The 27,308-nt window shown below is 52.9% G+C and overlaps 1 protein-coding gene across 4 annotated transcripts in view; it reads left to right on the plus strand.

The window, feature by feature from the left end:
- The window catches only part of MICAL2 (microtubule associated monooxygenase, calponin and LIM domain containing 2), a 210,713-nt gene that overhangs the window by 111,831 nt on the left and 71,574 nt on the right, over positions 1-27,308 (plus strand). The window contains exons 15-25 of one of the 4 annotated variants that reach the window (XM_064577105.1): positions 17-85; positions 3,090-3,239; positions 4,704-4,826; positions 5,865-6,083; positions 6,265-6,366; positions 7,551-7,691; positions 12,144-12,206; positions 17,204-17,311; positions 18,345-18,531; positions 19,705-19,793; positions 21,025-21,127. In XM_064577105.1, the coding sequence (XP_064433175.1) occupies positions 17-85; positions 3,090-3,239; positions 4,704-4,826; positions 5,865-6,083; positions 6,265-6,366; positions 7,551-7,691; positions 12,144-12,206; positions 17,204-17,311; positions 18,345-18,531; positions 19,705-19,793; positions 21,025-21,127 (1,354 nt within the window). Of the gene's footprint in view, positions 1-16; positions 86-3,089; positions 3,240-4,703; positions 4,827-5,864; positions 6,084-6,264; positions 6,367-7,550; positions 7,692-12,143; positions 12,207-17,203; positions 17,312-18,344; positions 18,532-19,704; positions 19,794-21,024; positions 25,113-27,308 lie in introns of those variants that run through there. The other 3 variants (XM_064577103.1, XM_064577104.1, XM_045894126.3) reach the window with 3 other exon arrangements.

Below are 27,308 nucleotides of genomic sequence, written 5' to 3' on the forward strand. Positions count from 1 at the left end.
TTCTTGGCCACTGCAGGTGGACACCCAGACTGAAGACAGCGACATGAACAAACGGAGGCGGAAAGGCTTCAACAACCTGGATGAGGTTCGTGTGCACGGTGTCCGTTTAAACAAAGGCTGGTTGCCTGATAGCCAGTGGCCACAGCGCTGGCCCTTCCTCCTTTCCTCTCTCGTGAGCCGCTCGGTTCCAAGCTTGGCTTGATGGAGAAACCACTGGGCTCTGGTCCTCTCTCCACTGCTTCCTAGCCGTGTCACCTGGAGAAATGGAGCCTCCCAGGCTGTGGCTCACGTCTGTGAAAGGCATGTGTAGGCAACTTTTTGCAGGATTTTTAAAGATTAAATAGGAGGACGTATATAATGTGCCGAGTATGCCATCAGGCACCCATGCTAATCCCCACAGCATCACTATTAGCGGAGAGTAGTAACCCGGCACCGGCAGCCCCTCCTGTCCCCTAGGCCTACTTTCTACCTTTCGTTTTCTGCACTTGTCTTTTAGGCAAATGGCCTGGTGCCCACAGGTGCCACCTTCTGGTGAAAGCAGAAAATTACAGGCTACTTGGTCAAATTGAAGCACCAATCTCTCTCGGACACGGGGTCTCAAAACAGTGACCTTTGTTACAAATAGAGCTACAAGGCCCAACCTGGGTGGGTGGGGAAGCTGCCTGTTGTTTACCCCATTTTCTGTAAGGGGCAAAGGGGTGCTCTGATAATGGAACCCTGGAGTTCAGTTCACGTCTTAAAATGTGCACAAACACATTTTATCTGATGAGTTCAAATCACCTTTGTCCAAAGCTTTTCTAGAACTTCTTTGATCCCTTCAAGAGCAGTTGCTTCTCCGTCTCTTGGTGCTAGTGTGAGCAAGAAGCCAGTGAGTAGGGAGATAGTTGAAAGGAGCAAGCGGAGGCTGATGAACAGGGTGGGGGAGACCTCCCACTTTCCCGGTTATGGGGTGTTGGCTCTCACTTTAAGTGCCTGTGCCTCCTCCCTAGAAGTTTCCCCATGTTGCAGGATGTCTCAGATAAAAACCTGCTCCTGCCTTTCATCTGTGGCTCCTTTGAGGGAGTGTTTGTGCTCTCTCTGTTGCTGGCAACACAGGAGTCAGAGTGTGGGAAGAAATCGGTTGCACCTGCCCCTTCTGAGATGTTTCTAGGCTGACCTGAGCCAGCTGTTTTACTAAAGTCAGGTTTCACTAAGCAATAATTTTTTCCAAATTCTTGCTACTCAAAGTGTGGGCCAGGAACCAGCGGCATCAGCATCACCTAGCAGCTGGTTAGAGATGCAGTGTCAGGCCCCCAGACTATGGACTAATCTGAATCTGCCTTTGAAAGAGCCTCTCAGTGATTCGTATCTGAGAAGCACTGGTCTGCGTGACCCACTGTCCTGGCCGACTTTGGCCTTGTGTAACAGTGACCACTCCAGTAAACCTACCCTCTTCCACTCAAGCCTATATCGATATGCAGAGTTACATTCTGCACTTCGAAGTGGGGAGTGACACTTTGGTCTGTGTTTGTCCAACACTTGAGAGTGGCTATGCATACACGGTTTCCCCTGGGGCTGCGCCTCTTAGGGGTCTTTAAAAAAAATTTGGGGCGCCTGGGTGGCTCAGTTGGTTAAGCGACTGCCTTCGGCTCAGGTCATGATCCTGGAGTCCCAGGATCGAGCCCCGCATCGGGCTCCCTGCTCAGCGGGGAGTCTGCTTCTCCCTCTGACCCTCCCCCCTCTCATGTGCTCTCTCTCTCTCTCTCATTCTCTCTCTTTCAAATAAAAAAAAAAAATCAGTTGACCGTAGTTTGCCTCTTCCCGTGATTTTCTAAGTGAACATATCTTCGTTGTCTTGAGAACATCTGTTCCTGTGTGGGAGATGTGGTGCCTCCTTGGGAAAGCACACTGCCCACCTGATATAATGGTGGCATTTGCTGCTGAGGCCTATGGGAGCAGGTCCTTTGGTAAGGAGAGCAGACATCACACCAGTGAATGCTGTTAACTTTCCAAGTTTTATTTTTTCGCAGATGAGCTAAAGAAGGCTCACGTGGAACTCCCATTTTTTAAAACAGCACAGTCAAGTGACCACAACCAGCCCCTCACCAGTCAACAGTCACGTTGATATCATGGACCCAAGCACTTCTGAACTTTGAGGCATCTTCTCCAAAACCCATAACCCTAGTCTGACCATGAGAAAACATCAGACCGACCCCGTTGAGGGACTCTGTACAAAATAGCTGACCAGTGTCCTTCAAAATTGTCAAGGTCATGAAAGGCAAAGAAAGATGGAGAAAGTCTTACAGAGGAGGGGGATGGAGGAGACATGGCTAAATGCCATGTGGGACCTGGGCTCGTGTCCTGGAACCCAAAGGACATCGGTGGGAAGCTGGGGTAGTCTGAATCAAGTCTCTAGCTTAGTAGAATCGTGCCGGTGTTCATTGCTTAGTTTTGGTAACAGTACCACAGTTATTCTAGATGCTAACATTGGGTGCATCTAGGTGAAGGGTATGCAGGAACTCTCTATGTAACTTTTCTGTAAGTCTAAAATTCTTTCCAGATTAAAAGTTTTTTTTTTTTTTTAAAGATAGCGACCACAGAGCAGGGCTGGTTGAAGCTGGGAGTGGGGTGCAGAGGAGAGAGGAGAAAGAAGCCCAAAGCCTGTGCCTTGCCTGACTGACACCCCTCTTGCTTCCTTCATCCCCCCTACTCTGCACCTCTCACAGCCACATGGCATATTTGGAAAACCATTTTGCTGATCACTTCATTATTATATTTGACTTCTGCAACAACCAGGTGAAGTGGGCTAGGCTCCCATTTTATAGACGAGGAAACTTCAGAGAAATTAAAAAGTAAATTGCCAAGGTCACTGGGCTGGGAGGTGAAAGAGGCCGTTTTCAAACCCTGTCTGGCTCCCAAGTGGGGTGTGCCCCTCCTTTGGGAAGATGTGAGCATCGTCTTAATGGGCATCACCTGCTGCTCCTGCCGCCCATCCTCAAACCCTGGCGTCCTCCTTCAGAAAACTGGTCCGGTGTCCCGAGTCTCCGGGCCCCTTCCTGATATCTGGGTTCTGGGATCCAGTAACCGATGTGCTCGTTTGGCCTTTGCAGCCTTCAGCCTATCCCAGCCGCAGCCTGCGCTGCAGTCCAGAGGGCGGCAGCGGGAGAGAAGGGGGAGGCCAGAACAAGGTCAAGTCCATGGCAAGTCAGCTGCTGGCCAAGTTCGAGGAGAGCTCTCGGAACCCCTCGCTCCTGAGGCAGGTAAGTCCCATCAGATGCTCACTGGACCTGCCTTCCTGGTGACCAGCACCTGCTGAGAAGCCAGCAGAAATGTGCAGGCTAATGGTGGATTTCAGGTATGCCAGCCAGGCCTGGCTCAGGGGAGACGGGGGCTCCTTCTAGATCAGGAGTCAGCAGACTTTCCAGGAAGGACCAGGTAGCACATTTAGGCCATAGCAAAGATTTGAGGCTTCGGGAGCCTCTCGTCTCTCTGCAACTGCTCATCTCTGCTGTTGAAGCGTGAAAGCAACCATAGGCAGGACCTAAGCAAATTACGGAGCTGTGTGCCAACAAAACTTAAATTACCAAAACAGGCAGCAGGCCAGCTTCGGCCCGAGGACCATAGTTTGCTGATGCCTGTTCTGCCCTGGAGAAGAAATCCAGAATTTGGTTTTGCCTTGTAACCATGACTTGATTTGCAGCGATCTTTGAGATGGTACAGCGTAACGGAGTTTTAGAGACCCTGGCTGCCTGGGAGTCTAAGTCCAGAGTGAGAAAACCTGTGCACTCCAGGGAAAACTAAGTCACGGCCCTCAGCTCCATGGGAACCAACCCCCCAAGTGTTCTGTGACGTCCCCTCCTCCGCAATCCCTTGGGTCAGGCCGGCAAGGCTGTGGTGTCCAACCAGGGCGTCTGGGAGGCTGAAGGAGGCAGAGTGCCGTGGGGCAGGCTTCACACCAACCTGATTGCTCTCAGACTTGATTCCACGGTCTGTGCTGCGGGGTTCATTTTGCTCCCCTGAATTCCTTTGGGATGCCACCATCAAATTACAAAAGCTTGGGACAAGGGGTTTGGTTCTTTTTTGGAGAACACCTGTCATATAACAGAATCAGGCTCCTCTCAGGAGGAGGACAGACTCTTGGTTAATTAGCATTATAGGCAATCATAAATGTCTACCTGGTCTTGATGGTGGACCTGCCCCTCCCAGACAAACTGGCCTTCCCCAGGAAGCCAAGTTTTGTAAGAAGAGTTTCTGAGACTTGTGATTTTTTTCTCAATTGCCCCTTCTGGAGGCTGGGCCCCTAGAAGTCCCCAAGTGTCAGTTGAGGGTTCTCTTCCATCAGAAGGAATGTAGCATCCCTGTCATCTTGTGTGCAGGAGACTTTGCCATTTCCAGGAGGACTCCAGGCCTGGCCACCTGGGCTTGGCATAGGCTCTTGTGGTGCAGGCCCAGTGCCCCAGGTCTGAGCCAAAAGCAAGGCCTCCCTGGGATTTACACGTTGTCCAGGAGAAGGGGACTCCAGGACTTTGTGTTCACATGGACAGAGAACCAGGGTTCAAGTTTCCCCTCTGGGCCTGGCTTGTGGGAGCTCAGCCCAGTGCTGTCTCTGCACTTGCAAACTCTCTCTGCCTGCCTCTCTTCCTCTCCTCCCTCCAAGTGTCTGACTCACCTTTTCCTTCATGTTTCCTGTGGCTGCTCTTTCGGACTCACCTTCCTTCTCCCAGGAATGCCGTGTCTCAGGGATAGGTAAGCCTGTCCTGCGTACTTCCTCTGACCCACCTGTTAACTCTCGCTGCCCTAGGCCGGAGGAGCCCACACCCCGCCCGTCACCTCCTCTGAAAAGGCAGGTAGGGCTCCTTCCAGTGGACCCTGTCTTGGTGAAGTCAGAGGGGACTTTGATCCAGAGGGGTGGGGTCAGTGGCTCTCTGTGCGCCCCAGGTAGGGCTGACTGTAACTTCTCTGGGAAGGCAGACACAACTTGAGGTGACCATCCTTATAGGTAAGAATAACCAGGTCTGCAGCCTCTTGAAATATGTGCCAGTCCAGAGCATCATCTGCCCAACTGCTATGCTCTTGATGTTTTATTTGCTTGGGGTAAAACAGGCTGCGCCACATGGGGCATTTGGGGGACACTCCGGGACACTTAGCTTTATTTGCAGGCCACTTGGATAGGAGATTTCTAAATAGATGGACAAGTGGCAGGATGGTGACATGAGCTCAGGTGGCCAGTTGGCTGCACATCACAGAAGGGGTAAGGCCGGGGTGTGGTGAAGCCGTCCCCTGGCACCCAAGCAGACGAGGACCCGCCCAGGGCCGGGGAGGCAGCCATGGCCCGAGGCTTTGTCCAGCGAGCATCTCTGGGTTTGGAATTTGAACAGAATCACTATTCCTGAGCACGCTGTTCAGAAACGTCTAGCCAGCAGTAGGAGGTTGGTGTTGCTCCCGTGGTGGAGGTTGAGCGAAGTCAGTGAGGATATATTGCGGTGATGTTAGGCCTGTGTGCATAGAAGAATCACCTAGAGAGCTTTTTAAAAAATACCACCATCTGGTACCCACCCCAGACCAGTTAAACCAGACTGTCCAGGGGTTGGGCCCAAACTCGGGTGACTTTTTCTAAGTGCCCTAGGTGACTTCCCTGTGCAGCTAGGACCGAGACCGGGCTTGTGCAGGTTTTGACCCAGTGGGCCGGTGAGGCCCGAGACCGTGTATCGCTAATGAGGATGGCAGGTGGCGGAAAGTCAGGACCTGAGGTTAGCGGGGGGAGTCTGACTCGCAGTGGCCCCTGCTGCGCCCTTGGTCCCTGGTCCTTGTGGGGAGGGCTCACAGCAGGGGGTGTATGAATGGGCCACAGTCGGGAAGGAAGCTTGACTTTCCTTCTCTCCCAGTTCCCCTCGGTGGTTGTGACGGGGCACGTGCTCCGAGAGCTAAAGCAAGTGTCTGCTGGTGACGGGTGCCCGAGCAGGCCCTGGAGAGCCAGAGCCAAGTCTGACCTGCAGCTGGGCAGGCCCGAAGCCCCTGCTGGCCTGCCTCCCGCCTGCCAGGGAGCTCTGGCCCTTTCCGGGGTGCTGCGGCGGCTGCAGCAAGTGGAGGACAAGATTCTGCAGGTGAAAGCCCGCTCATGGCCCTGCCTCTGCCTGTGTTTGGGGTGCCTTCCTTCCCTCCTTCCCTCCTCTGCTCCGGGTGGGTTCCTGTCTCCTGTCCCATCCTGCCACTCTCCTGGAGGCAACCACCATCGGCTCTGTCACTGTCACTCTCTCTCTTTCTCCTCTCTCGCCCTACCAGCAGAAGAGGGCTGAGAACTTGGCCAACAGGGAATTTCACAAAAAGAACATTAAGGAGAAGGCGGCTCACCTTGCCTCCATGTTTGGACACGGGGATTTTCCGCAGGTAAACACAGGGCTTTCAGAGCCCCCAGGAACCCAGATGTTGCACATCTAGCAAAGTGGCCACAAATCCATCTCCAGAGTTTCATTTCCTCCTTCTTCCTCCTTTTCTGGCAGGAGGGGCTATTGACTTCCCAAGCCACTAACGGATTTGGGCTGGCATCTAAAAAAGACTCAAATGAGCAGATGCAAAAATACTAGATCAGTTATGACAAAGGGAAGACCAAGGTAGTAATATAGGCTGAGGTCCAAGGAAAATGTGACGAGCAGAAATGTATGCTGTTAGAGCCTAGACAGGCCTGGGTAGGCGCTGAGCTCCCTAAGAGGCAATACAAAGAAGGAAAGCTGGTCACTTGCAGGCATCACATCCCAGTGTCTTAAAGTGAAAGCATGGTGTTTTGAGGCACAATGGAGGAATCTCCCCATGGCCCTGGCCGGGGAAATCCTGAATGATGAGCCAGCCATAGGCTCTAACCCATGCTCTACTTTTCCAAACGGCAGCATCAGCCAAACAGAGTGGCTTTGCCTCAGAACGGCAGGGACTGACCTAGAAACTGGCTGAAACGAAGAGGGGATGCATGGCAAGGAGAGGGAAGCGTTGACAATGAGGTGCCATAGTCCGTGTGTGTGTGCAAAGGGGCACCCTTGCTTGCAGACAGCCTGGGCTCTAGAACATAACTGCTCTGCTGCTTTCACTCGGTCTCCTCCAGACCTGTGTCCTATGCTACTTGGGCTGAGGCATTGTCATGGGGAGGAAGTTTTGCAGCGAGTTCATTTCTGGGTCCCAGGGGGCTGTAGAGGCGCCTGTCATGGCCGTCTGCCCCCCAGCGGCCGGGGGTTCTCCTTCCCTCAGTTTGCAGCTTCTACTTCACACCAAGCTGCAGAGCGAGAGCATCAGAAGTTAGCTCTGGTATCTGCGGCAGACATACGCAGCAACAGGGCGGGTCTGCCCCAGCTACTTCGCTGTGATGAGGGAGCCGGGATGGCTGTGGCAGAATGCAGTGTATCCGAGAGCCAGACGGTCCTGCTGGGCTCCCAAGACAGAGGCTTCTCTTCTGTCCTGAGACACAGCCCTGGATTTCTTTTCTCCTCCCTGAACGCGTAGGCATGGGGCTGCACGGTGGAGGTGAGCCTCGCTGTGCACTTGCCAGGGACCATCACCGTTTGCTCTGTTTCTGTTTTGTGCAGAATAAACTACTTTCTAAAGGCCTGTCTCTCGCTCACCCTCCGGCTTCTCCCTCCTGCCTTCTGTCTCCCGATCCCGCTGCTGCTTCCTCTCCATCCACCAAAGCTCCATCGACTGCTGACTCTGTTTCTCCTGCCAGAAAGGTAGTCGTCCTGAACAATTAGCTGCCCCACTCCCTGCACATTCTGAGATGTTCTCATGCTCTGCTTGACCTGCACGGACAAGCATCTGGAGCTTGCTTTGGCTGCGATGAAAACGTGTACGAGCCTTTCCAGCAGTCCTGGATTCGGTTGTTTCTGTGTTGGAGCAAGCAACCAGGCGGACCAGGAGACACAAAAACGTGTCCAACCATGCTGCTCATCCAGCAAGCATTAATTGGGCACCCACCGTACGCCACCATGTGCCAGATGCTGACACAAGGAGGATGGTGGCACAGCTCTCTCACTCCAGTTTTGAGGACAAACAGCACATTAGCCTCGAAATGGAGGAGATTGCCAGTCTTTGGTTGTTTTTGACCTAACCAAATGGCAGTCTCACATGGCGAACCTACCACTTTTCAGTACTGCCCCTTAATTCTGAGGGACATAAAGGGCAAGTTTATAGGAACCCAGAGGGGAGAAACCTGAAAAGGATTCACACAGGAGGCAATATGGGAACCAAGTGTCAAGGGTTCCATGGAAGGGGAAGGGCAATGGTTCTAGAAAGGTCTAGTGTGTGCAAAGGAAGGCAGACAAGGTTTGTGTGAACGGAAAGAAGATTCTGGTGCAGCTTGCTTTGGGAATAAAAGTATTTATGGGAGTGTGGAGGGAAGTCAGCCCGCTCTTCATGTTAAGAAGTTTCATTCTGCTCTTTTAGAGCTGCTGAAGCCACGGCTCTGTGTTCTAGACGGATGACTCAGGTAGCAGTGCAGAGGTTGGTTCAGAGGAGAGGAGGAGATGGGAAGCTAACTTTAAGTAGATCATGAGATGCAACCCTTGAACAATTTTTAAATTGGGGTTCTGGAGCACCTTTCATGGTTTCCATTGTCCTCCTGTTACCAAGTATGCTGAGAACACTAGCAGGCTACGGTGGGAGAGGGGTGGTCTCCAGGAAGCTTGGCCCCTGGACTGGATGAGCCTGAAAATGGATGTGAAGCCCACTTCTTTAGCTGTTGCTCGGGAAATGGGTTTTGGTCTCTTCCTCGTAAACCGTGCTCCTCCAAACACACCTGGTCTGTCTCGCTTCCCCAGGCTTACCTTGGCGCAGAAAGCTAGATGTCCCCCATCACAGTTACTGCTCATTTGCTTCCATGCTGTTAGGCTGAAGCACAAACCAGCAATCTGCTGTTGCCTTGGTGGAAAATTAGGAGCTGCCTCTTGATTTGTAGTTGGGACCCCCACTGCTGTGGGGAGAATGGTGCAGGTAGGGTCCCTAAGAAAGGAGCGAGGAATACTATCAGCCCCACCCCCTCCACCATCCCCAGTAAGGGTATGAAGCATCCCCAGAAGGGCAGCAGGAGGTGGCCCAGAGAAGCACAGACACCTCTGATCTGCAGCTCCACTGAAGACAGCCATGGCCAGGATGCCCGGCATCTTGTTCCAGGTCAGCCACTGGTCAGCCATTTGGCCTCATGGCTCCTGACCTGTCTGGGCTTCTGTATTTTCTCATCAGTAAGAGAGTGATCCCTGGCTCATGTGATAGCAGCTGTCTGGCTGGGCATTTTTGTTGTCATCCTCACCAAAGCTCCAGAGCAGCCCTTTTGCCTAGCTCGGGAGAGGAGCCTCCCGTGGGGGGTGCTTTCTGTTATGGCGCCCTTGACGGGACGAGAAGGGGCGAGGGTGCCTGGGCACAGACAGGCAGCGGCTGGTGCTTCTGGCTGGCCAGCTGGGCCCACACCGTGCTTCTCTCCCGCCCAGCCCCTGGCTGGCCCTGGTCCACATCCCCTCTAGCCTCTGCCTTTCTTTCATGCTCAGGGTGGCCTGGCTTGAGGGCAGAGCTGGGGCAAGGAAAGCTCCCACACTTCTCAAGGTCCCTGACTTGGTTTCCAGTAGGCGTTCGAGCTCTAGGTGCTGGCAAGAGGCAATCTGCCCAGGCACGTGCGGGCCACCAGGGTCTGACAGAGACACTTTTTGTCAGGAGGCACTGCTCCATCATCATCATGCTCCACTGAGGCCCTCGGCTTCTCCTCCATTGGGCTCCTCAAGCAGGTTTTAACCAACGTCACTCATGGAGCAAGCCAGCAAGTGAACATTCAGCCATTCAACAAACATTTATTAGACCACAGACGGCTCAGTGTCAGGCACTTTGGGCTATTGGGATGTGCATCAGTCATCTGGAGTTACATTTCTCCCCTGATGAGGCTTGTATTCTAGTGGGTAGAAATGAACAATCAACAATAATGTAATATATAGGTAAATTATATAATACATCAAAAGACAAGGTAGTACTTCTTATGGAAAAATTATAGCAGGGAGCTAGCATGCTGGGGAAGGGTAGCAATGTTAAATGCAGTTGTGGTGGGGGCTGTTGTTCCTGGGAAAGAGAACTGAGCAAGAGTAGAGCCACAGATAGGAACACAAAGGTGCAAGGAGGAGACCAGTCCCCAGGCCTCCTGACCCCCGGCCCAGTGTTCTCTGTACCACAGCGGCCAGGCATGAATGGGAGGCCTTGTCAGACGCACCAGCGTGGAGGCTATAGCCACGTAGAGCTCCACACCCAGGTGCATCGAGAGCTGCAAATGGGGTGGGCTTTGGGCTGACCAATCCCAGGCCCTCTGCTCCTCCCATAGCTTTACTCTTTATTCTACCAGGTTGTGGTAGAGCAGTCACTCCCTGTTTTTCTTATCCCATCTCCTTAGCCAGCCTTGGCCATCAGGTGATGGTGTAATTGGGCCGATGAATTACAGGCTGATGCGCCTCTCCCAGTAGGGCCGGGAATGAGTGGAGAGCTCTTAGGGCCACCCTGGGACAGTGGGCAAGTCACTGACCCTCTTTGTGCCTTAGTCTCTCTGTTTGTAAAAAGGACCTAGTCTGGACTCAACATTCCCAGCACCCTCCAGATCTCAGTGTGAAGCCGTTGTAGACAGGACTGAGTGGTGAGTTTCCAGGGGCAAGCAGTCTCCGAGAGGACATTGCCAGTGGCCCTGCAGTCTCCCCATCCCCCACCACCAATTTCCCTCCCTCTCCTGGACCCCACCCCACCACCCATTCAACACTGGGTTTTGTGCATGCGGAATCTGGCAGGGTGACAGCCTCCTCCAAAGAGAGAATTGGCTGCCACCTAAAGTCTGTGACAACCTGGTGACAAACTTTATTCAGTCCTAAAGGAGCTCTGGGAGCCTCTCGTCTGAAGAGAGCCTGAGGCTGCAGTGCTTCTGCCCAGCCAATGATGGGCTGCTCTCATTGCCCAGGGGCCCAAGCTCACCTCCATTCAGGGAAGCCCGGGCAAGGAAAATGCACTTGGAAACTGATGTTTAGTCCTTCGCAACCTTGAGGCAGGCAGCATGTCTTTATTCCTGCCCTAGAGCCCCACACTCCAATTCTGAGGATCCAGAGATAATCCCCTCCATGTGGGAACAGACCTAGCCAAATCCAGATGAGGACCACGGGTTACAGGGGTGCGGACTTGGGTCACCAGTCCTGAGAGATGTGGCCAGGGCTGTGCCTTCAAATGGCCCTCTCAGCTAGACATTTGCTTTAAGATTCAGTGATACTGCTGAGAGTTTGGCCTGAATGGTCACAGGGCGTATTGAGGTCCTCTCATTTAGGATCTAGATCCTTACCAGAGTCTTGTCTTTCAAAGACCCAACTAGGGATCATGTCCACTTGTATGTCTCCAGCACTCATTCGACTCATCCATCCCATCAAAGCAGCCCTTCTGTAGTATTATTGATCCCCTATCACCCATCAGTTAACTCCTTTTTTCAGTCGGGGAGGCCATTGCCAATTTGGCACCTGGCACGGCTGCTAGCCATTTGCCAAGCCTGGCAAGCTCTTGCAGGAACAAGATGGTGGCTGAGTGTTTGTGCCAAGGAGCAAGAGGGAGCTGTGGTTTAAGTCTTCCTGGGTCAGAAGAACAATGTGCATTACAAAAGGAGCTTTCTCTACCTGGGGGTGTTTGTTTTAAAACTGGATTTGCAGGGTTTACTGGAGAGATTTGCACATTGGAGCAAAGCTAGGGGAGTCTTGGCTGGGCACTATGTCTTTCATTTGATACAAGGATAGATCTCAAGGCTGCCCCCAACCTCCTTGTTCTTCTCTTTGTTCCTGGGATAGGACTGCCTTTGGAGGTGTCCTGTGTGCATCCCAGCTTGGGGAATTTTAATTTGCAGAGTGCTGGTGTGTTTCAGGGAAGCAGGGTGCTGTAGGGAGAAGAACATGGGCTTAGAGTCAGAGCACCGACCTTGGAGGATTTGGTGGACTTCTCAGCACCTCAGTCCCCCAATTATAGACCGGAGGTGACAGCAGCTAGCCCTGATAGTGCGAGGAATGATGCAGTGAGCTGGCAAAGGTAGAATGCCTAAACTGTCCAGTAAACGTGCTCTTTCCCCAGCAGAGGAGAATTCCAGAAGAAATCTCACTTACCTGAAATGCATGTTGATTCCTCTCTTTCTAAAGGCAAAGAAGTCACCTTCAGGTTTCCATTTCCATCCCAGCCACTTAAGAACAGTGCGGCCTCAGGTGAGTTAGAGCCTCTCTGAACCTCAGCTGCTCCATCTGCGAAGGGGGATTATGAGACCCACCTCGCAAGGCTCTGAGGGCCACACACATATGATCACAGCACAGTGCCTGGCGCCAGGGGATGCAGGTGCAGACGTGGGTGCCCACGGGGAGGTCATAGCCCCAAAGGCCTGCCTGAGTCTCAACTCTGAGCATGTCATTTCCGGACCCCCTCAAACAAGGTGGTTTCAGTTCTTGCCCTCTCTTGCTCTTGCCCTGAGCATACCACTGGGCACCCAGGCCCATAGCCTGTCCTATGATGTTTGTCCCGCAGGGACTCCTCAGAGGGGAATGTTGGCCCCAGTGGGCGCTGGAGACCTCCTCTGGCCCTGCCTGTCGAAACCTCCCCTTCCTGTGAGTCCTCAACTCTGAGGTCCTAGAACCTCTGCCTTACCCTGCCTGAGCCGTGTGGGCTTCATGATGCTCACAGCAGGCCAGGTGGCCTCAGGTGGCCCAGCTCCATGGTGAAGCACAGCCTGGACACCTGGTATTCTTGGCTGAGTTCCAGGCCCGAGGGGGGAAGTTAGCATTGTTTGGACACAGAGGGGTCCAGGAAACTGCTTCCTTCTTCATTCAGAGCAAATGCCCTGTGCCAGGAGCGTAGAAATGAGTAAGACACAGGCATACATCAGGGAGTGCAGACCAGAAGGGAGCTGGTGAGAAAGGCTCCAACATGCAGCTGCGGACTGACGGTCACGTTCTGAGCTCAGAGTGCCAGGATTGCCTCAGACGTGCCTCCTTGTGGGGGTCCAGCCATCTTCTGCAGCCTCTGGGGATGATGCTGGGGATGACAGTTATGCCACCATGTTTGAATCTTGGTTGACTCATCAAAGAAAAGCCAGTGTGCTCATTCTGGGTAGGCCATACCATTCTTACTCGTACAGAGGAGGGAACCCAAGTGACCTAGAGTTTCCCAGAGTGAAGACCATCTAAGAAAGGAAAAAAGAAGTTCTAGAACATGGAAATGTAAAGCCATGCCAATGGCGGTATTTTGGACTCATTAACTCCCTGCAGAGTGCTTCTTGGGGGCCCCACACCATGTGAAGTGTGGCCTGGATTCTATGGTGACCCTTTTTTGTAGCCCTGCAAGGGTGGCCGTGGTCTCCCCATTTTACAGATGAGGAAGCTGAGACTCACAGAAGGGAAATGGTGTATGTGAGATTAATCTAATGTAATGTGAAATAATGGCGTCCAGAAATGCCCAGCCATTCCAGCTTGTTCTAATTAACTGAAAAATAATTAGAATTCAAAAGGGGGAAGAGGGTAATAAGAAACCTTCTTCAAAATTATAAGAATATTGAAAGATACATAAAGGTTTGCAAAAGCAGCCCCATGGCCCTCCAGAATAGCCAATTCTTTAAAAACTAGTGACTGGGATGTGATCATTTTTGGCCAAATCTTTTTATTTGCACAAACTCTCCCAAATTATAAATTCTGCTCTTGACCAGCCCTCTGCAGGAACATATATGGCCTACCTTTTTTTTTTTTTTTTTAATTTATTTGAGAGAGAGAGAGAGAGAGAGAAACAGCATGAGAGGGGAGAGGGTCAGAGGGAGAAGCAGGCTCCCTGCTGAGCCGGGAGCCCGATGTGGGACTCGATCCCAGGACTCCGGGACCATGACCTGAGCCGAAGGCAGTCGCTTAACCAACTGAGCCACCCAGGCGCCCTGGCCTACCTTTTAGTACATGAATCTCCTTGCTGAGAAACCCTGGCTCTCACTCTGAGGTCAATACCAGAATGAGTTTTCTGGCAGTTTCTCTACAAATTGATCTCTGTCTTAGGATCCCGGGAGCTTGGTTGGCTGGAGCAATGCTGCTCAAAGTGTGGTCCATGGGCAGATACTGGTCTGTGACCCAATGAGCACGGCGAATGAGAGTGAGCATTAGACACTTATAGAGCAATCTGATATTGCCACACATCCAACTGTGGGTCCTATTTCCAGTAACTCACATTTAGTATGTCCAGAAATACTAGGTCATAAGAGACTAGAGACTTTTTTTTTTTTTTTTTTTTTTTGAGCAAAACCTGGTCATTTACCACTGGTAGTTTGAGGAGCAGTGAGCTAGCATTTGTCTGGCTGGTCATGTCCTCACTCTGCTGGAGCCAGTAAGGCATCCTGTTGACAAGAAACAAAACAGAACCTGTAATCCTCAGGGCAATGTCTGCCTCCACACTGGTCTTTGGGGTGGGCTTCAGGGGGGTCCCCCCTCACCTCTTGAGGTGAGTTCTCCATCACCGGGTCTCCTTATGACCTCTCTAGGAAGTCCAGTCCATCTCTTGGTTGGCCAATGGTGACTCAGGTTGGAAAGGGCGTGTGGGAGACCCAGTGCTGCTCTCCTTAAGGGTGCTTTCGTTATTCTTAGGAAAGCCATGGCAATGGGCTGGGGCTATGACTGCAACTGGGAGAAGGGAGTCTTTCAGGCCCATTCTGAAAGACCAGGTCTTGTCTTCATCCTAGATCACATGGCCAGGTGACCTGACAGTGCCCTGTCCTGGCCAGGCAACTGAGCAGGCCCATGAGTGCACGGATGGGTCTGGTGATGCCTGCCAGCTACCTTCTAGCCCTTGGCATGCTTCTGTAATTGCTCCTTAAGTCAGGATTGCACAAAAGCTCAGCAGCACAAAGTGCTTATTAGCTAAGTGGTTAATAAGGTTCCATTAAGGACTTGTATTTAAAGCCTCGGAAAGTATAGTCTCGATTCCGGCTAACTCAAGGAGGCGATAATTGCGCGTGGGCACCATGGCATCACCATGGAGTTTTTCTGGGAGGGCCCCTCAGAGCCAGTTCACACATGGGGCCACTGGAGACAACCACACAAGGGCAGTGTGGGCAGGGAGGTAAATCTGACCCCCGTCTTCTCTCCCCCTTTGATTTGATATAAACCCAAGAAGTACTTGGTATTCTTCAACCCCTTCCTGAGGGGCCTGTGTGTGTGTGTGGGCAGGGGTAGGGGGGCGGTTCCCGGTGGGGGATGGAACATCAGGCAAACAATAGCTTGTTGTTCTGAGCCAGTGCACCTGAACCTTTCTTAGAAACAGGAGCCAAAGTTCTGGGCATTTATTTATGACATCCTGTAAATGGCAGAGAGTGTGCTTGGAAGCAGAAGGCTAATCTCTCCTAGGCTGGGCCAGCTCGGGAGGTGAAGTGGGTCTGGGGTAACTGGCGGGGCCGCTGCTCCTGGGAAGGGACAGGCTTTGTAAAGTCTGAGGGGCTCCCCTCTGTCTGAGCCGTGGGCTCAGACCCCCTACTTGGCAGGCCCATGGCCTGCTACAGTCCCCAAGAGCCCCGCACGTGGTCCAGGTGGACTGTCGCAAAGTGGCTGTGAGTGTGAGGGCTTTCTTAATGAGAAAGGGAGCAGAAGCCTCCTGGGTCTTGTCGTTCTCCCCAGCCTGCCTAGCAACCTTGCAGCAGCTGTGCCCTTGCTGGAATCCAGGAGGCTGGTCTCAGCTTCTGAGGCTGGGCTCTGCTGCCGGGAGCTGGGGGACCGCTGCCATTCGCTTTGCCGTCCCCCGAACTTCCTGCTTTATAGCTGAGGCTTTCATAGCAGATTAGATGTGGCCTCTCAGGAGCAGTCCTGGGTTTAGATTGAGGGTGTTCCTTTACCCACACCCGTCACCTATATGCTACTGTTGTCTCTGGCTGCACCTCCCAGAAGCTAGATTCTGAGGCTGGGCAGGGTCTGAAGCCTGCCTTCTTCCTGGATCCTGGGACCAGAAGCTGCTTACAGAATCCCTTCCTGTGGTATGTGCCTCCCTGAAGAGGAGCCTGCAGTGTTCCCAGGGTGGCTTTCATAGCTGGTGGGAAAGGGGGAGCAAGGTGGGATTTGTGGGGCATCTGGGTGATTGTGCCATGTCTGCGTGGGCTGTCAGCCCCACCCCTGCCCCAGCTCCCAGACACATGGATGGGGAACCGGGCACTCACAGGTCGGCGGTGGCCGTCATGCCCTCCAGAGCATAGGCACCTGTGACCTGCCAGGCAGTGGTGCCCAGGGCACCCACGGAGCTGACTTGCCAGCATCAGCCTGGGGCCTCTGGGCACTGCAGCCTGGAGCACGTGGTGGAGTACCATCCTGTTGCCTCCTCTCTCCCGTTCTAGTCACTTCTTCTGTAGGTCTGGGGGGCACTCAGGTCAGACACCACCATTGCACCCCAGGAGTGTGGAGACTGCAAGGCAGGCTGAGACCGGCTGCACTCGGGAGACGGGGAGGGAGGAGTCCAGCTCATCCTGGCCTAGCCCCGCCAAGCGCCAGGCACTTGAACACCCATTCTTTCCCTCAGTTCTTACCACACAACCATGCGTCAGGCACGATTTCCCCCATCCTACTAAACAAGGAAACTGAGCTCAGAAGTTGAGAGTTTTGTGCCCAGTCTCAGAACTGGTTCATCGTGGAGCTGGGGTCCAACCCTTCATCCCAGTCCTGGGCGGAGAGGGGGGCGGGTACCTCTCACGAAGCAGATGAAGCAGCATCTCACAGCCCTCCAAAGAGGAGGGATCTCTATGGGAGGGTGGCTGCCGTTCAGCTGTCTGTCTGTGAGGTCCTGGTTCCTTAGGGTGTGAGGGCACCTGGCTGGGGCTCAGGAGACCTGAGAAGAGCTCTGAATCTCGCACATATTTGCTAAGTGGCCTGGGATAGCTCCCTTCCTGTCTCCGGGATTCATTTACGCCATCTGTGAACCAGGAAACTCGATGAATCCTGAAGGCCTTACATGCCAACGGAGCTAGTTCTACAAGTTACCTAGCTCACCCCGGGGCCCAGGGTTCCATTTCTGTCCTTCTCTCCATCTCCAGAGTGCCCGCTGCCCACTCCAGGCTGGTTTTGCCTCTCCTGGGACGTCGGGCGTTGTTTGCATGTGGGTGTGGAACCCTGTCCCACATCTAGCCTGTTTGCGCTTTCCTTCTCAGTGCTAACTGGCCTCTACCTTTGTCTCTGTCTCCTCTACCTCTGCTCTTGGGTAGCTGACGGTAGGGAAAGTATCCAGCGGAATAGGGGCTGCAGCTGAAGTCCTGGTCAATCTGTACATGAATGATCACAGACCTAAGACCCAGGCCACCTCTCCAGACCTGGTAAGGACGCACACCCCTCAGCCTTCACCCGCAGACACCAACTCTGGTCTCCCAGGGAGGATGGCCTGGTCCGTGCGAGGCCCCCTTCTCGTGGACAGGAGGCGTGACAGTGGGGTAGACCGGTGCCGAGGTTAGAGGGAGGGCTGCGTTTTCTGACCTACAAACCTCACTCGGCTCCCCTATAGGTCATTTCACAAGGCAGAGCCTGTCCCCTGCTGTCTGGAGAGCTCAGTGAAGAGGCCAGGCAGGCCACCCCTTACCCTCAGCATTTGGCATCCAGCCCAAGTAGCCTTTTTGCACTGGACTGAGAATCCAGTAACAGAGAGATACTCTTCCTTCTGAATCCTCCCTTCTCCAAACAAGGCTGCCTGCTGCGGTCACCAGCCATTTGACTGGACAATTCTTTTGCTTTCCTTTTGACATGTCCCTGCAGCCCCAGAATCCCCCAAGCGCACCGCTGCCTGCCCTCGTCCTCCTCCCTTGCATTTAGGAATTTGCCTGGCAGCCCCGGGGGCTGGAGGACACAGCCTGTCCCTTCCCTGCAGTTCTCTTCAACAGTTTGGCTGCCACAGGCTTTCCTTGCCTGGCCTAAGTCACTGCAGGGGGACAGGGGCATGGAAAACATTCTTTCGGGGACCTCGCCCTAGAGGTGGGCAGATGCCCGGAGGGGGCCAGCGTCGCTGGGCAGGCATGTTGGTGAGGGATGCCCACTCTGTCAGACAGACAGACGCCACTCCCGCCCCCAAACCGGAGCGGCCGGCCTCAGGAGGAGCCCCTCCTGGGCCTCCCCCGTCGCCAGCTGGCCTGCCTGGGAGCCCGTGTGGGGTGGGGTCATTGGGGTCTGTGCTGGGGGCGTATCGTCCCACCGCTTGGTCTCAGCTGCTGTGCCTGCGGTGCCACGGGCAGCAGACAGGAGCCCACGAGGTCCCCATGATCGAGGTCAGGATTTTCCAAGAGTCTCGGCCTCGCACCGCGAGACGCGGGGTCAGCCCTGACGCGCGGCGCTTCTCTCCCGCCGCCCTGTGCCCCCCAGGAATCCATGCGGAAGGTGCTCCCCCTGAGTCTGGGCGGCAGCGACACCTGTCACTTCTGCAAGAAGCGCGTGTACGTGATGGAGCGGCTGAGCGCAGAGGGCCACTTCTTCCACCGAGAGTGTTTCCGCTGCAGCGTCTGTGCCACCACCCTGCGCCTGGCCGCCTACGCCTTCGACAGCGACGAAGGTGACTCCCAGCGGCCGGGGACAGCGCCGGGGTCTCCGGTCCGGGCTTCTGTCCTCGGGGGGCTCTGGGGCGCCCCACCGCTTCCCAGGGACTGTGGCGTCCCCGGGAGAGCTGTTCTGGGAGCTGGGAGATCCTGCTGGAGAGAGAGGCCACCTGCAGCAGGCCCGGGGAGGCGGTGAGCGCCTGCTGTATACCAGCAGCAGCGGCACCTACTGTGTGCCGAATGCTTTACATACGTGTCCTCGCCAGCATCCCCACCTTCCATGGCCCCGTGTGGGCGAGGAAATCACACCTGGCGACCTAGTACCACATGTGGTTCCACACCTGGCTTGTAACAAGGGTTCGATAAATGAGGATGTATTAATGTTTTTATTTACAAAGGGTGTCTTACAAAAGTGGTCATAATAGCAACCTCCCCTCTGAGAAGCAGCCTGCCGGAATGAACCGTTAACGAGCCCCGTAACCTTGGGCCTGTTACCTAACCTCTTGGTCCCTCCGTTACGTCATCTGTAAAATGAGAATAATGATAGTTCTTAGCTCGTAAGGTTGTTGTGAGGTTGTTCGTGTGAGTTAATTCACAGGAGGCATTCAGAGTAGTGTCTGCTCTATTGTGAGTCCTGGATAAGTTTTTCCAGTTGTACCATTGTTCTTGAGGTTACTGTTGTAACAGTGAACGAAGAAGGCTTTTCCAGAAGGTGCCCAGTGGTCCTGGGCCATGGCCAGGGACCCAGGGCAGGCTTAACCTGGGTCTTTTCCTCCCCATCACTGCTACCATCTGTTCTGAGCCTTTCCTACCCCCAGGGGCCCCAGGAACGACTGTGAACTGGAAACAGTGCTGTCCATCCTGCAGCCTGGCAGCTGGCCTCGGGAAGGGACTTGGCCTCCATTTGGCTTAGGGATTATCCGAGGGCTTCAGCCCCATCCCCGGCATCCCCCCCCCTCGCCCCCCATTGCTACCGTCTGCCTCTGAGGCAGCAAATGGTCCTGCCACCTCATCGGAGTGTGGCTTCTTTAAGACAGGTGACAGAAAGCAGGTTTGAGGCCTCCTGGGCTTACTCCCAGTATTGGCATTCCCTGACCTAAACAGGGGCGGACGCTGGCTTGTATCTGCTGCGACTCTAATTTACAGGAGAAAACCCATGCATGCAAGTGTGCACATGTTTCTCTTTACAGGCAAGTTTTTCTGCAAGCCTCATTTCATTCACTGTAAGACCAACAGCCAGCAAAGGAAGAGACGAGCAGCGTTGAAGCAACAAAGAGAGGTATGCTTTGTTCCTGAAAGTGCTGTTGAAACAGGGACAGCCCCTGGGTAGGAGACCGTTCTCAAATGTCCCTCCAAGTGAGGCCAGAATTTCCGGCCCTGGAGGGGCCGAGACCCACAGGTAAAGCCGAGAGTCCATACTGTGCGTGCGGCGTGGAGGGTCTCTCTGCCTTAGCCTGTCGTGCCAGCCTCTAGGTTTATCCCATTCTGGAGGCCGGCTGCCTGGAGAGCGGTGGTGCTCGCTTCTTCTGAGAAGGGCCTTCCTATAGTCCCAGCCATGTGGAAACCACGGCGTCCGCCACGCCTGGGTCCCACGTGACCACAGTGCTGTATGCAGGGATGCCTCCTGGGGAGCCTACCTTGCCCTCATTCCCCCCCTCCCCAGTCTCTTGGATGTCAACAAAGTGACAGGCTGCTGAATGTATGGACGGTTGGTGATAGCGTCCCTTCCGGCAGCTCTTAGCACGCACCTCCTCTGCCGCTTGATTAACCAGCCCCTCCAGCAAGGTCCCACACCATACAGCTCTTTTCGGGTTATACGAGTCATAGAGGCTTAATGTAGAGAAATGGGTAAATGAAGTATGTAAAGAAGGGAAGTTAAATCATCACCACCCTATTGTGAGAAACCCATAACTAACATTTTGTGACATTGCCCTATGTGAATGTCTTTTAACCTAGTTGGAATCCAATCATTACACTTTCCTGTCCTTCTTTTTATTTACCTGCACTATACCAAGAACCGTTCCCCGTAACATTAAAAATTCTTGTGGAGCATCATTTTTGATGCCCATAAAAGATGATTAATAATTTATTTAACAAGTCCCATGTTGCTGAATGTTTATGCTGTGTCCTCTTTTTACCTTACGACTATTTTCACAGCCAGCATCTTTGTATGCACATCTTGGTGCCTGTTTCAAATGATTTCCTGAGGACAGATCATTAGAAATAGGATTTCTGAGTCAAAGGACATACGTGCGTTGTTGTTGTTGTTGTTTAAGGACGTGTGTTTTGAAGGCCTGTGAACCCTGTGGTCACGTTGGCCCCAGAAAAGCGATGCCCATATTCAGTCCCCCTTCAGCAGTGCACGGGGGCTATTATTGGGGGGGGGGTGCTGGTTGCAAAACGCAGGGTCTGCCGCGGTCCGTCTGCGTTGGCTCTCTCCGTCGGCTTCCTCGGAGGGGCGCTCTGTGAGAATCATGGACTAAGTGCCCTCCCTCTGCTCCCTCTCTCAGGAGGCGGGACCGTGGAAAGAGCCGGAGGCCCCTCGGCGGGACGCTCCCGTGGAAAGTTCTTGCGCGGCTGCTGCTGTTGGTGCCCCCGAAGGCAGCCCTCCAGGTATCACCAATTCCTTCTTTAGGAAGGCACTAAGCTGGCCCCTCGTGCTGCCGGGGGGCCTGCTTCACGTTCCCCGGAGCCTGCTTAACTGGATTCGGGGACTCCTGCGAGCAGCCGGCCTTCATTTCAGGGACAATGCTTATAACTACTGCTATACGTATGAGCTCCTGAGCCTCGGGCTGCCGCTCCTCTGGGTGTTCTCTGAGGTCCTGGCTTCCATGTACCGGGAGTCTGAGGAGTCCTTGGAGACCATCCGCAACTGGGTGCTCAGATGCTTCCCGGTGAAGCTCCACTGAAATGCCAACCACCCCACAGCGCCCTCACATTTCCAGTTTAGACGGAAGCGTGTTGGCAGTTAGCCAAGGCTCTGGCCGGGAAGCCTAGCGTTCTCTAGCCAATTCGCTCAAAGCCAAAGAGTTGCACACTGGCCACCCGCGCCTGACTCCGTCAGGGTGGACATCTGCTCCTGGTGCCGGAGCCAGACGACATGAAGGATGTTTTTTATAGCTTTGTACTTCTTTTATACCAAAGTGAGCCATAGTTCTAGGTTTACATTTCAATTTTTGAAACTTTTAATAAGCCAAGAGAAAGCATTTTTTTTCCCTACGAGTGTCATTTTTTGTAAACACGGTTTGAAGTTTGTAACTGGTGTCACGAATCCCTTCCACAGTGCGGTCCATGGTCATGGTCGCTGCCCGCGACACTAATGATTTGGGCTTTTTATAGAAACAGAAGCGAGTGTGCCACCTCCTGACCAGTGCCTTTTGCTGTATGTACCCTGATGCCACTTGTCCACAGGGGACAGCGTTTTGGCACCACGAAAGACTCAGCAGTTTAGAAGAAAAGAGTAGATCAGAGTAGAATTAAACCACATGGAGACACACGGCAGTATGTAGTTGGCTGTGATCTGCCCTCCCACAGGGAGGGGGCCTGTTTTGCACCCTTGTTTAGATGTAAAATTAGTAGCTTAAAGGTTTTTCCCCTCATCACCAGCCAAATGACCGTGGGGTTTCCTGCAGATTGCTACAAACATACACTGTCCCTTCCCATGAACAAGCAGTGCCTGCAAGGCCCCGTGGCCCCTGGCCGAGCGGAGCTCTGGCGAACTGGTGCATTGCAGGAGAGGAGCTCTGCCCCCCTGCCCCGCCCCCCCCGCCTGGGGCCCCCGATCTGGTCCTCAGCCCAGGCTGCAGACTGAGCCAAGGCCACTCAGGGTCCATAACGGTCAGGCTGAGGGAAGAATCTGCCCTCTCGTATCACCTGCTATGGGACTGAGGCCGTTTGTTAGCACCTCAGGGTATAGGATTTCTGGGAAGCGTGACCTGCCCGAGGAGCCCTGCTTACAGACATCCTGGCTGCTTAGCCCCTCGGCTGCCATGCATATTTGGTCAGAGCAGCCAGAAACCATTTGTTTTCTCGCTGTCCTAGCAAAGGAATGTGTCTGACCTCCTGTGTCTTGACTGGCAGGGGAGGCAGGGAGTGGAAGCTGTTTGTTGACTGATACAAAAGAAATATGCCCTATTAAGGGCAAAAACAGGCCTTGGGCCTACCTGTGTTCTTCACTCTGGGCTTCCTGGGGAGGCCTCCGCTCCCCGCACCCTGCTCTGCCCGGACGAGTGCCGCTGCTGGGTCTGCTTGAACAAGGCAGAGGCCTTCCAACATGCTCAGGATATCGAGAGTCACCAGGCTGGAGATGGCTGTGTGCACTTGTGACCCTAGAGATCTCCTCTAGATTAAGGAAGGATGGAACCCGGGGTGCGTTAGGAGCCAGGGTGCTCGAGAGCGTGGAGATGACAAGTTTCTATAGGGCAGGACGAAGGGGAGAGGCATTTCTACAAACCCTTCCTTGAAGTCCTTGGAGAAAGCAGGGGCCTGGCTGTGGCCCAGCCCGTGGGAACTGGCACCTCTGTCCTCGTTGGAACCGTTCTCAGTCTGTTGACTTGCGCTGGGTTTTTCCAAATTTTTGCTGCAATTTTAATATTCAGCATGGTGGGAGGAGCCCTGGATTCATGCTATGTTTGATTCTAAAAGGAAATTTTGAGGTCATGACGTGAACGCATGCACAGCCATGTCACTGCTCCTGTCTTCAGCTCAGGGTGGGCTGAGACGCTTTGTGGAGTGCTCCATGAAGCCAGAGTTAGACTCTCGGAGAATGTCATTTATGGCCATAAAGAGACTGGTTTGAATTATTCTGGGGAGACAGGGTGTGCCTGTCAGAAGCCTGAGATGTTTGTATGTTCTGAGGCTGTGAACCTTCCTGGTGGTCAGAACCGAAACGCATGGTGGATCCCAGGAGGCAGACACCTCTTGGCCTCCACAGCATATTCAAGAATGAGTGTGGGACACGGGAGTAAAACAGGGGAAAAGAGATATCAGCGGGGTGGGTGGGCAGGGGGTCCTGAGGACGCGTGTCGCTCTGAGGGAAGAGCGTTGGCCTAGGCCAGCTACACGCATCCACTCTTGCAGATGAGTAGGCGGTCACTACCAGCAAGGTTCATCTGTCCCAAGCAAGCAATGATTTGTCCGGGGAAGTTTCCCTTTTATCAATGGTGGCCTCATCTTCAATTCCCGTGCCTTTTGTGTTATCAGTCTTTTTTCCTGCCCCCCCACCCCCGCCCTGGCCCCGAACTAAATTCTCCTTTCTGTCTCTCTCTTTCCAACCTTACACTGTGGCTACCAGTTCATTTCAGCCTTCCAGTGCTACACCCACTTCTTGGCTGACGCACTTCTGCTCGGAGGTGACTGGTTTTCTTGCCAATTTTCAGAGAGAGGTACTAACGCCTAACGTGCTCTCCGTGCCCCGTCCTCCCCAGCGCGGTCCCGGTTGTGCTAACTGCGAGCATCTTGCGTACTAACAGACTCATTCCATGGCATGGGGGTTTAGCAACGTGGGGTGGTGTTCCGCTCGAAAGCCATGTTTGACTCTACTTACCTCTGAGCCGGCCGCCAGGTCTACACCGGCTGCATGCCCCGCCTCCCCGCGGCTCCCCTTGCGGCCTGCATGCATACCTTTCCCCTCGCGAAACCACTTCCCTTCCTGGGACGCTTCCCCCAGCTGTGAGATGGCAGACTAGAGAGGGCTCTGTCACCTTGGAAAAGAACTTTGATCTGGTAGCCGCTGAAAAAGTACATGCAAACAAAGCGTTCTTAAATTGATTCTAGTATAAAGATTATCGATCAAAACCATGGGTGACTCTTTCAGGAAGGGTTGAAAAAGAAACCGTGCTCCCAGCCTTCATCAGAGGCTTGACCCATGCTTTGTATTTTGAACACACAATCACAAGGTTCCTGGCAAATCCTTTCTCTACCACAGCCTTTACCTTAGACACAAGGGCTTTGCTGTGGCTCTTCTTACTGTTCTTGGCTCATAACGCCCCAGATGATGCAGAAGCTTCCACCGGAGCAATCATTGTCCCAGGCCAGCGGTGGCTGTGAGACATGACTCTGCTCAGCCCGGGCCTGGTGTCCATGCCCCCGTGGCTCTGCTCAGACGACATGTGCCCGCTGACTCATTACTTAGAGCAGCAAGACGTTCAAAGTGCTTTTAGAGAGAGGGGCGCCGTGCCGAGGCCGGTGGAGCTGCTGGGCGCCGGGCCTCGGGGTCTCAGGCGGAAGGTGGCGTCTGTCCTGCATGTGGCCCAGAGCCACGCTGACCTCTCGGCCTGTCTGCACAGCCCTGCATGCTGCATTGCTCACGGCACTGGTGCAGAGTCTAGCCAGTACGAAGTCATCGCTCTTGTCTTGTCTTCTCTTGCAGCGTCTCCCTCCCTTTATAGAATGTCAACCAGAGAGGGCCCTCCTTCCTTCTCAGCCTTCTCTTGAGCTAGCCCCCACCCCACCCATCTCCTCGCAACGCATGTCTGCGACCTCTAATAGTCCTTTACAGTGCCACACGGGACCCTGTATTTTGCACACAGCAAACGATGTTTAGCTTTATTTATGGTATTTGATGCTGTAAATGAAAATAAATATGGTTCTTTATAAAGCGCATTGTTTCCTCTCTTCTTTGCCATGGAAGCTGCTCCAACCTCAGACACGGGGGCTGGTTTAGGGGAACAGTCTTCCCTAAACTGCTGGTGGGGCCTGCACTCGTGGTGACATGGGACGCTCTGGGGCTGTGCTGGGCACCTCTGAAAGGAAATATTACCCAGGGGTAATATTTGGAAAAGGTCACCGATGCTCCTGGGCCAGGCTTTGGGGTCTCTTTCTTGAAAACTCATGGTACTTTTTCTGTGTAGATTCTGGGCAAAGTTGGGTGAGGGTCAGTGTCACCTGAGCTGTGAGAAACAGACTGTCCTAACAGCTCCTGTTCTCATTCCCCCCCCGACCCCCACCCAAACCGTGGACCTGTCGGAGAGCTTTCCTTAGGAACCGTTCACTAACTTAGGTTCCTCCATAACAAAGGTTGCTCTCACAGGCCTTATGCTGGTCCAGCTGAGTGGGAGGTGAAAGGTAAGAGGACCAGACGTTGGTTTCAGAATGGCAGCGAACACGGAAGGTGTGCTTATCCAGATGGAGAGCCATTTGTGATCCTAAGAGGCCTCCCCTGCCCCCAAAGGCTCAAGTCAACTCAGTGTCTTAGGCTGCAAGGCTCTGCCTGCAGAGCCATTCGGAGGACAGAACCGTGGCAGGCTCTGACCCAATTCCAGTCTGGCTTCCCCTTACAGGAAGGATGCAGAGTCTCGCTTGGCTAGTCTGGACAGTGCCAAGGAAGTCTGGTCCTCAACTTCCCTGTGTTGGGATGCCTGACGTCACCAGGCTGGATGTAGCTGGACTTCTGACGCTGGGATGAGCCTCCCCTGAGGGGTATTTCTGAGGCCCTGGGCCTCTGCACTTACCTGCTGGCTCCTGGAACTGCCTCCCGAGCTGCCTAGGGTCATGTACTCTTACCCAGGTGAGATAGTCTTTCTCTTCCATAAAAGGAAGGGTGTTAGGGACTGAAGTCAGGAGCTCAGTTGGGCAAGTGATTCATTCCTTTATTTATTCATCTGTTCAAGTATTTGTTGAACACGCACCATACCCTAGACATATTCCAGCTCCTAGGGATGCAGCAGTGAACCACACAAAGTCCCTGCCCCTCCCTGCGTCTCAGAACATATCTCGGTGTTGTGCACTGGGTTCGATTTGTTTTATTTGTACATACACTCATTTATTTACTTAACTAATATTTACTGAGCGTCTATGGTTTGCTGGGAATATAGCAGGGGTGAAATAGACAAAAGTCCTCATTACCATATTGGAGCTTATAGTTTTGTTTTGATGTTCTGATTTGAAGTTGTGTTAAAGCAACATTTTCCAAAGCGTGGCAAGGGAAAACTAGCTCCAAGAAGGGCTTTGCGAATGAGGAGCTCTGCGAATGAGGAGCTCCATAGGCGCAAAGTTTGAGAAATGCTTTATAGGAATAATGCTGGTCCTCCCAAACCTTGGAGATCTGCAAGACTTATTGGCATGGTAAAAGTCTCTGAGGGACCCTCCAGGAAAGAAGCTTAATTAACTTTGCTGAGGTGGGCTTTCCCATATCTATTTGAAATGAGTTTTTTGTTTGTTTGGGGTGGGGTTTTTGTTTTGTTTTGCATGTCACATTCTACATAAGTGTCTGGTAGAATATTCTTTAATCCAGAAACAGTGGATTAAAGACTTTCAAAAGTAGAATAAGAGAATTAAATATTAAATAGAATTAACTATGGATTAGATCATGGGGTTGTAACTTTCTAAACTTTAAAACCTCTGACAGAAAAAAATAACGTAGGATTCACATGATGCAAATCTGATAGTATACATTTTAAAAACTTAATGTATAACAGTACAAATGGAAATATTGAGTAGGCAGGCAGACTCGGGGGAAATTAGATGTGATCATAAAGAAGTTCATTGCTATGGCCTGAAACAGTTCATGCAAACGAGGTGTTCCCAGGCACCTGACCGTGTCAGTGATCAGCTCATGTTTGTTGATTACAGACCCAATGATGAGTGTGCAAAGCCTATGAATAGACACTTCTCACTGAAGCAAATTAAACAAGTAAATGCTAAAAAGAAAAAGCGAACATTTATAACAATTACATTCGAGGGAATTTAAATTCATTATCTCCTACCTACTGAATCAGTAAAGAAAAAGCGAAGTAGATTGTAAGAAAAAAAAAAAAAAGAGTCTTGGGTAAAAAGTAAATGGTGACAATCTTTT

This window comes from Mirounga angustirostris, unplaced genomic scaffold, assembly GCF_029215605.1.
Source record: "Mirounga angustirostris isolate CCGP_5_RB_7025 unplaced genomic scaffold, mMirAng1.0.hap1 SCAF_13, whole genome shotgun sequence".
Taxonomy (NCBI): Eukaryota; Metazoa; Chordata; class Mammalia; order Carnivora; family Phocidae; genus Mirounga; species Mirounga angustirostris.